This window comes from Pseudochaenichthys georgianus, chromosome 10 (genome assembly GCF_902827115.2).
Source record: "Pseudochaenichthys georgianus chromosome 10, fPseGeo1.2, whole genome shotgun sequence".
Lineage (NCBI taxonomy): Eukaryota > Metazoa > Chordata > Actinopteri > Perciformes > Channichthyidae > Pseudochaenichthys > Pseudochaenichthys georgianus.
In genome coordinates, this window is record NC_047512.1 from 24,312,849 (window position 1) to 24,323,169 (window position 10,321).

A 10,321-nucleotide genomic window follows, 5' to 3' on the forward strand; every position below is an offset into this window, starting at 1 on the left:
TATCAAAAAGCTGAATGCAAATGTAATAGCTGAATGTTTTGTGACCGTTTCAAAGTTGGAATGAAGTCTGTAGCTGAAAGTATGCTGAAGTAGTTAGACGGCGAAATCTGGTTGAAATAATCAATCAATCAGCAACTGTATTAACCCCGCAAGGGGCAATTGGTTGTGAGCAGCTTATGTCATGTCCACAGGCAGGAACATACAGGAAGAAAGCACAATAATAAGATGCGGAAGAATAAAGATTTGAAGAACAATAGTTGAACAGCATTCGCACTCATAAGTATGTCGAACAGTAGCCTGTGTGTGGCTTCGCCAGTCACACAGAGTTACATTATTGCACATCATGTGAACAACATCTTGTTCTTTCTTCTTTCTTAATTCTGAGAGCCATGTTCGTGCTCAACTCTGACTGCATTTTACACATGTCTGCTCACATGTCTGCACAGCCCTCCACTTTAAATATAATTCACTGTAGTTTGCCATATATTGTCATATATTCATCGTCCTAAGTGTTTTAGTTTTTTAGCTTTTCAGGTCTTTTTAAATTTGGTGTAAATACTTCTTTTAATTATCTTTATATTTTTTACCTACGATGGCAACTTGTCTTCTTGGATTGTTTATGTTCGTACCACCGGACACCAAAGCTAATTCCTTGTATGTGTCAAAGTATCCGGTAATAAACTTGATTCTGATTGTGATGTACGTCTGCTCGTCCTAAAGCCTCTGCTTTGCACTGGTGGTCTCAGGGGGGGTCAGGGGGCAAATCATGTTCAAACTCAACGTCTCTTGGATGTTCCTGCTGTTTTTGGTTTCAATAATGGAACAAAAAAACATTTCAGAAACTTCAATGAAACTGTTTGTTAGAAAACCTGAAGTTTTTAACTAAGAGGTGAATTTGAGGTTAACTAATGGATAAGTTCATTGATTGATGTGAATAAGAGGGTTTTAATCAGCCACCGTTTAACATTTTAAAGACTTCATTAGATTGATCTTTGTCATTTTGAATCAGGATCTTTATAATAATGATGAAATAATAACTCCAGAGAGGCCAGAGATGCTCCTGCTGTGAAGCACACCGAGTGGAGACATGTGGGGGAAAGCTGAAGAGCGTTTGTTGTTTTAATTCGGGGAAGCAGAGATCACAATAAGGTTTGTGTGTAATGCTCCTTTTACATATAATGTGTTTTGGACTGGGTTTAATCTCATTAATCCATTAACATATGTGTATTTAAGAATAAGAAGTGAGTAGTGCTGGGTGGGTTCCTGTCAGCTCTGAGTTCAGTGGGCTGTGTCAGTCTCTTCCTCTTCAGCAGCTGCAGGTGGTTCCTGCTGTAACAGCTCAGAGTCTCTGCAGTCTGACTGAGGGAGGTTTTTGTACGACGACAAATCACTGTGTGAACACATAAGCACTGTTGATGTAGTGGTAACTCTGACAGTAATAAACTGCTGCATCTTCAGCCTTCAGTCCAGTGATGGTCATAGAGAAGTCAGATTTGCTTCCACTGCCACTAAACCGAGGTTCTGTTCCTGATTCACGTGTGCTCGTATATCTTATCAGGAGCTTTGGAGGCTGTCCAGATTTCTGTTGATACCAGAACATACAATAAACATTAGGAATATCTGTGCTGGTTTTACAGGTGAGAGTGACGGTGGATCCTGGAGCAGACGTCTCGACTGCAGGCTGAGTCACAGTCACAGTCTGACCGCTGCATCCTGCACACAGAAACAGATCATTGATTTCTCAGCAGAAAGAAAGGAGAGGAAAGGCAGAACATGATGTCTGAAATGTTGCTGAGTGAATGAACCTGTGAAACAGCAGCAGGCCAGCGTCCAGATGAGGATGGTGATGAGAGTCATGGTGCTTTCTGCTGACTGACACATGTGAGTCCTGCAGTGTTGAACTCACAGGACTATAAACCTTCTCAGTTCACTGGAGGATCAGCTGACCATGCAAAGCCTCCTCTCTATGGAAATGATGTCTCTGCTCTCAGCACACTGAAGGCAACGTGGGACACGAAACCAGGAGGAACACTGTCTGGATTTACACCGTCTATCATCTGAATGGAAGAACATATTTATATCAGGAGTGGAGATGAGGATTTGAGTTTGTGTCCACTGTGGTTGGTATGATATGTCTGTCTGTCTGACATTAACATACATGCAGAGATTCACTGTCGATAAATAACATGTTTCAGTTCTGTTTCAAAGCATGTGTTAATAACTATTATTGAAAAGCCTCGTGTTCATTTAACCGTGTAGAAACTAATATAAAACTGACAAAGTTAGTTGTGTAGAAGACTGTAATGGCTTCTCTGGCAGGTGTAGAAAAGTGATGAGAAATGACATAAATCATCTTAATTCTTCCAGAGATGTAATCCATATCTTTAGAAAAGCTTTGTTGATTTGAAACCTGTATGTGTGTCTCTGTTATCAGTGAGATCAGGGAGCTTTCTCACTGATACATGCTTGCTGACAGTGCAGGAGGTTTTTGTACGGCCACTCAATGAGTTTGTATCACTGTGGTACACTTTTGGTGGAGGAACCAAACTCATCGTTGACTGTAAGTACCAGAGATTTGTATTGTATACAACTTATAGCAAATATATAACTTTCATTCATTATTAAATGAGACTCAACTTCACATTTTCTTAGATTCCATTGTTATATTTTTTTATTAAGCTCCTCTTGTAATCGGAAAGGAACCTTTGCAGACTTCTATATCAATTGTTCGTTTCGTACAAATACATTTTTTAACGCAAATAACTTGTTTATTTTCTATATTATATTTTATTATCATAACAAATTTATATCAATTTTTGTATTCATTAAGATTTGTTAAAGCGTGACGTCTCCGCCACATTCAGTTTTACATTTGTAGTTCACAATATTGTATTTATTTACATTATTTATCTATTGTCTATTAAAATATCAACTATTTTGTTGAATTCAAGTTAAATACGGATTCATGTTAAACTTGTGATTGTATCAGTTAATGCAGCTTGTCGTCGTGTTCACGGTTCATTGATTTGACATGCAGTGAAAAGGAAGTGAAAGAGACAGATGATAAATGTTTGAACTGTTTTCACTTGAGACGTTCAGCTCCGTCAGTTTAAAGAACATCACACGTGAAGATATTCAATCATTATTATCAATGAATCTTTAGCTTGCACACTTTACACAAAGTCAGTCATTCACTTGAATCACGTGGGGGTCTGATCCTGAGTGATTTGTGAGAGTAACAGCAGCACAACTTGTTCTGTTTCATTTGATGAAATATAAGGATTCAAGGATTCAAGGCTTTTCTTGTCATGTGTACATAGCTCCAGTGCGGATACTTCAATGAGCATCTGAGGTCACAGGCTCCTCCAACAGAGCAGCACAATAACACAGATACAAGAGAGCAAGGAGAGTTAGATACAAGTAATTGGAATATGATTTAATATATAAATAATGTGTACGTTGCAAACAGATGAATGTTATGGATGTTCTTTCAAAAGAAAACACAAGTTTTACTTTTCCTCATCATCATCATCATCATCATCATCATCATCATCATCATCATCATCATCATCATCTTTATTGAAGAGACTCAAGGTCCATTTTTAAAAGACGTACAACACTCAAATGTAAATAAAAAAAGGCAGTGATACCAATGTTTCCACAGAGGTGACTGGTATCGTAAAGTATGACTCAAGGGTTTGACAGCAGCTAAATGACAACATCAAAAAAGGACCTTATAATCAAGTGTTCACTCTAATTCCTCCCTTTTCCTCCCCCCTCCCTCCCTGCTGCAGTGGGTGTGCAGCAGCCCACCCTGAGCGTCCTCCCCCCCTCCAAAGAGGAGCTGCAGCAGGGCAGTGCCACCGTGGTGTGTCTGGCCAGCGGGGGCTTCCCCTCCGCCTGGAAGCTGGGCTGGAAGCTGGGGGACAGCAGCAGCTCCTCAGAGGGGTCCCACAGCCCGGAGGTCCTGGGGAGCGACGGCCGCTACAGCTGGAGCAGCACCCTGAGCCTCTCTGCAGAGCGCTGGAGGGGGGCGTGCTCAGTGAGCTGTGAGGCCAGTCTGAGTGGACAGAGCACTGTCACTCAAAGCCTGGACCCTGCCCGCTGCTCGGAGTAGAGCGTCACTTCCTGTCTGGAGAGGAAGCAGCTGCTTTGCTAGAGATCTTCATGAAGACACACATCTCCTCTGCTCACATGTTGCTGCTGTCTCTGTTCAGTTTTTAGTGTTGCTCTCTAATCCTCACTTCCTGCATATTCTCCTGTTTGTTCATCAGCTCACAATTCAACTGGATTTCATTTGTTTCACTCCAACAGAAACTCATCATTCATCTCAAATGTGGCGTGAGCTTTAAACCATCATTAAATAAAAATGTTGATTAAAATCAGACCGTGTCTTTGTATTTCTTTAATTCATATGTTCATTGTGAGACAGATGTATTAATACCTTCAGTATGAAACCTCGTATTATATTGATATAATTTATGATTGTGGGACAGTTTTTTTTATTCTTTTATTCTACTAAATTCATACAAAAAAAAGAATTATAATTCCAACACACAAAGATGAACACAATTAGTAGAAGCGGGAGGGCTGAAGCATAGCTTATGGGAAGAAGGTCTCCTGTGAATCATCCTAATATAACATTGGCATTATTGCGTCAAAAACCTATAGAAATGAAGGAGTACAAAGAAATAAAGACAACTGGAGAAAAAATAAATAAAAGTTAGGGTAAGAAAACAATAAATGCATATATATAAGAAAAACTATAGGGTCATTTTCTGCACATGTCAAACTTCCATTTTTGAAAATGAAAATACTATAAATAAATATATACATATGTACACATGTACTAGGCAAATTAATATATAATATATGCATATAAATATTATGAACACTTATTTTCAAGTGACTTTGTTTACATTCATATGTTCACACTTACACAACATATACACATGTTCAAGTGTATAAGTACACACATCACATGCACTCATATACACCAATACAAATATTGCAAGGCAATGTCCAGGGCTGAAATAATAATTCAACCCCATAACGATGAAAAGAAATAAGATGGACACACTAAATGTAAAGTCATGTCGACCATATTAAATAAATAAACAAACTGAGAAGGTGTTAGTTCTAAAAAAATAATAATAATAAAAAGTAAAAAAGGATTCCGGGAATACCCAATATTTGTTAGCTGGAGAAATCTCTAAATAGAATTAAAAAATTAAATGTTTTGAACTGTTGATGACAAGTGATAGTTGAAAGGTCTGGGTGAAGTCCATTGCACGTTCTAACTCCTTTATGGATCAGCTGTGACTTGATGGTTGTTCTACAGGGCTTGCTGCACAACCAGTCAGGGTGCCTAGCTGGGTATTTCCTGACTGTGGTTTGGAGCTGCTTTTGAATGTTAGGAGGCATTTTGTTATGGAAAATGTTGTGCATAATCAGTACTGTTTTAAGCTTTACTCTCTCAATACATTTTAATAGATTGAGTTTTTTAAATACTCAATCTGTTAAAATACACAGTGGAGTGTAAACAACAACATTGTCTGTTTACTACTTCAAATGATTTAAATGGTGTTGCGTATGTTTGGACTGAGGTAATATCATTAATTGTTTTGTACAGCCATTCATAAAGTTACTGTTAATATATGTTGATATCAGTGGCTATAGTTCAACAAGAATCTAACTTTCCCAGCTCACTCATAAAGAGACTGAATGTAATGACATTAATATAGTTTAAACAGGGTGTTGAAGAGTGTCTGTGAGTGTGTGTCAGCTTGATTTGGATTCATGGTGGTTCTGCTTGATGACTCTTGTGTTCACTGGACCAGTTCTCCTCCTCTCAGTCTCTTCACCTCTGCAGCTGCAGCAGGACGCTTTGCTTCAGACTGAAGGGGGTTTTTGTACGGCTCTAAATCACTGTGTGAACGTGCCATCACCATGGTTGCCCAGACAATAGTAATCTCCTGCATCAACATCCTTGACGTTACTGATGGTCAAAGTGTACTGAGCACCAGATCTAGTACCACTGAATCTAGGCTCAGTCCCAGAGAACAGAGATGATGATGAGTATATAAGAAGTTTAGGAGCCTGTCCAGGTTTCTGAAGATACCAACTGAGATCATCTTCAATATCTGAGCTCCCTGTAGCGCTGATGGTCACAGTCCCTCCAGGACTAGCAGTCTTGGATGTGTCCGTCTGAGTCAGGAACTTGTTGGCAGAAGACTCTGAAACGAGAAGTGAAATGTTAGATAACCAACAACATGGAGCAGCAGTTTAAATGATAACAGAAAGAGTTAAAGACAAAGCACATTGGATGCAAACATGAAAAGAAAAGACACACATTGAACCACACATACATTACTCCTATCATTTCAGACGATACATGTTCAAAGTCTCTCACCCTGACACAGAAAGCCCAACATGACAAGCAGAGCTACTGACAACATGATCTCCAGTTCTCAGGATGAGTGCAGGAACACGGTTCAGACTCTCCGTGACACAAGACCTTAAAGCTGTGAGGAGCAGTGAAGCATTACAATCATGCAAATGACATGTCACACGTCACACAGACACCTGTCCTCGAGGAACCAAAATGCAGTTGAGGTGAGTTTAGTTACGGTTTAACATCTCTTGAACATCATTTGGTCATTCAGAGTCACTCTGAAATGTGAGGGTAATGCTCTTCGAGGTACTTTCTTTTCTCTGCAAACATCTTTCCTTGTTTCCACTTCTTTCTGAAGTATCTCATGAACAGTTTAACAGTTCCCCCGCTGGCAAATCGATCTGCATTGAACTCAATATCCGCTGAGTGTTTGATTCTCTAGGATGTCCCTTCTTGTTATCAAACCCACTGAATAGAGACACAGCATGCCATGCAACAGAGACATCTAATATCTAACAGGTCAGTCAAGACTGGTTGATGTTACCTCAATGAGGGGCCACACAGAGAAACACATACAAAGGGCTGGGCCACTCACTAGAGGTGAGGTATTCTGCCTCATAAATTAAGTTACAAGTTAAATCAATCAAATGTAGGTAAATCATGTTTGTTACCTGAATATGAATTAAGAAAAAAAGCGCACAGCTCTCGATAGAGTTTCATTTATTTTGTTATAACAAGTGTTGGCAGCTCATTCCTTAAAACAGAAGCCTCAGATTGCTTAAGATAAGGGAAATATGAAGTATATATTTCAAGCTTGTTATGCAAATAAGTTATTGGGCTTTTTTTTATCAAGTAAGATTTGTTAGAAAATGTTTTCAACTTAAATGTATTTGAAAAGTGGGCTTATTAATACATGAATACTACTATGTAATATATGTCAACATATATATTTAAGAAGTATAATATAAGACAAGCTGAAGTTTCAGGTGTGGGCCATATTCCACTATACTTTTAGAATTCGATGAGGGCCAATTAAAAATGTACAAGACAGCCCTGATCTATGCATTGTAATGTATTGCCTGGTTAATAAATGTGCAACACAGTACTAGTCACATAGTGTCACACTGTAGACCCTGTTTTACATTAATCTCTCATCAGAGATGCCCTTTTTTCTGAGTGACCATGTGGGGACCCTCTCATGACATCCAACTATAGGCCCATCAGTATCTTACCCATAGTATCCAAGGTATTTGAGAAATTGATTTTCAAACAAATCATCAATCATCTTAACAACAGCTCCTTTCCACTGCATCCAATGCAATTTGGATTCAGAGCTAATCACTCAACAGAAACAGCAACATGCTTCTTCATGGAGAAAGTTAAGGCATCAATGGACAGGCGTGGGGTTGTGGGGTTCGTGTTCCTTGACTTACGGAAAGCTTTTGACATTGTTAACCACAACATCCTATTGCAAAAAATATTCAACTTACATTTTTCTATAGAATTCACCAACCTCTTTCATTCGTATCTTTCATCCCGCTCCCAATGTGTTCAAATTGAGAACCATAAGTCTAGTGCACTATGTTTGTCAACTGGAGTACCGCAGGGCTCTATATTGGGCCCAATCCTGTTTAGTATGTACATAAATTATCTGCCTTCTGTGTGTGGAGATTGTGATGTATTAATGTATGCTGATGATACAGTTGTTTTTACTCATGGCAAAACCGCAGAAGAGGCTGCTACCAAGGTCACTGATGTGTTGAAGAATATTACATCCTGGCTTAACAATAATTGTTTGCAACCAAATGTCTCAAAGACAGTGTGTATGTTCTTCTCCAAGGGCCACAGCATTATAACAGAACAAGATGTTTTCTTTTCTGGGAGGAGACTTCAGGTTGTCTCAGAGTACAAGTACTTAGGAGTACATATTGACACAAACCTCAATTTCAAAACCCATATCAAAAAGGTCTGCAATAAAGTAAAGTTCAATCTGTCAAATTACAGATACATTAGAAACTTCCTATCATTTGCAGCAGCTAAGCTATACTTTCACTCAATGGTCCTCTCCCACATCAACTACTGTCTCATCAGCTGGTCTAATGCACACTCTACAGCTCTAAAACCACTGGAATCGCTGTATAAACAAGCACTCAAAACACTAGACAAAAAGCCATTCCGGTATCATCATTGTCACATAGTTAAAAAGTATAATCTGTTCAGCTGGGAAAATCTCATAGTTTACAAAAACATCTGCTTAGTTTATAAGATCACTCGTGGGTTGGCTCCTCCTCCTCTGGCTGGCTTTATCAGCCTAAAGTCCACCTCAACCAGGGTTACTAGAGGTGCGGCTAGGGGAGACTGCACCATCCCATTTAGGAAAAGCGCATTCAGCCAGGCTGTCTTTTCATTCCACGCATCCCATCAATGGAATTCAATACCACAACCAATAAGAGAATCCTCATCCTACTACACATTCAAGCACAGTGTTAAAAAGTGGCTCATTAATAATCAACAGTGTCAGCACTGATGTGTGGGTGTAGGTGTGTGTATGAGTGTGTATTGTAAATGTTTTATTTATTTATTATCATAACTTGCTTCTATCTGTATTCAGTGATGTAATCTATTGTAAATGTGTACAATGGTATAACAATGTTGTGGTATTTTTATTATTGCTTTTAGGATGTCTATCACCATCTGGCAAAGGGACTATCGATGAAAACTAGCCTTTTGGCTAATTCGAGTACTTTTACATGTTTTTAATATGTTGATTAATGTACACTGTCCCTTGTTTTAAATAAATCAATTAAATGTATATAATTGAACATCTGGGTTAGGAAAGGGGAACATTTGAGTTTCACTTCCCCTCTGACTGGGGCTCATGTAGTTTCTGTGCATCTGTGCCGGTGGTGCGTATCAGAACCTCAGGTCAGGTCACAGCTCAGCATCGTACGCTGTTTCATACGAGGGAGTTTCTTGGATGACTCAATGAGGCCCACATTAGCTCCCATACAGCAGTCACTTCATGCATCTTCAGCTCTTGGTGGTGGGAGTGACTTTCATTTCTAATCCACTACAGCTCAGAGACAGAGAAATAAAACATAGCTACTGAATGTAAAATATGTTATATGAAGAACAGTTTGAACATTAAACTAAACTAACCCTATTTCTGTAAAGGCTGGTTAATGCACTCTCTGTAGACTCAAATCAGTATCTCACCCTGGATGTAGACTACCAGTACCAGCTGTAACCTTATTTAAAAACTGGATAATTGTGCATCAAGCCCAACAAATCTTCTCTGAGAGTTGTCTGTGTTACATCTGCATGAAAAAACAACAATGCTGCCCTCTTGTGTTGACATAGGAGTAGGTAAAGACATTTGAATCTTTCACATCATGCACAGAATCTGAGATACAGTGACATAAAAGTCCCTTCTTCATCGGAGCAAAGTTGTCTTGTGAGTCTTTATCGCTTTGCAGTCGGCCTGTATAACAATCTAGAGTCTGTCTGGGTCTCTTTGTAGTTGTTTTGCATCTTTATGAAGTAATTTAGCACTTCTTTGTGGCGCCATGCCTCTTTCTCATCATTTTGCATTTCTTTGTGGACTTGTTGCGTCTATTTTCTCCTCTCTCTTTGCTCATTTTGTCTCTAAGTTGCATCGAGCATCTCTTTCCATGGCTTTATAACACATTGTTTTAATTTATTTAACCTTTATTTAACTAGATGAAAACATTGAGACAAATCTCATTTACAATGCTGACCTGGCCAAGAAGGCAGCAACGTTACACGTTCTTACACGTTACACGTTCTTACTGTTAGTTTCACTAGATCTCAGTGCTGCGTTTGACACTGTTGACCACAGCATATTACTAGACCGACTGGAAAACTGGGTGGGACTTTCGGAAACAGTTCTAAATTGGTTTGAATCCT

The 10,321-nt window shown here is 39.0% G+C and overlaps 2 gene segments (V, D, J or C); one reads left to right on the forward strand and one right to left on the reverse strand.

Moving 5' to 3' along the window:
* The first annotated feature begins 1,834 nt into the window (after nt 1-1,834).
* LOC117453442 (Ig lambda-2 chain C region-like) lies at nt 1,835-4,385 on the forward strand. The segment is given in 3 exon segments: nt 1,835-1,843; nt 2,389-2,560; nt 3,795-4,385. Coding segments are annotated over 3 exon segments (504 nt in total).
* A 1,540-nt stretch (nt 4,386-5,925) lies between these two features.
* On the reverse strand, nt 5,926-6,458 carry LOC117454329 (Ig kappa chain V region 3381-like). The segment is given in 2 exon segments: nt 5,926-6,236; nt 6,413-6,458. Coding segments are annotated over 2 exon segments (357 nt in total).
* Between the last annotated feature and the right edge of the window lie 3,863 nt (nt 6,459-10,321).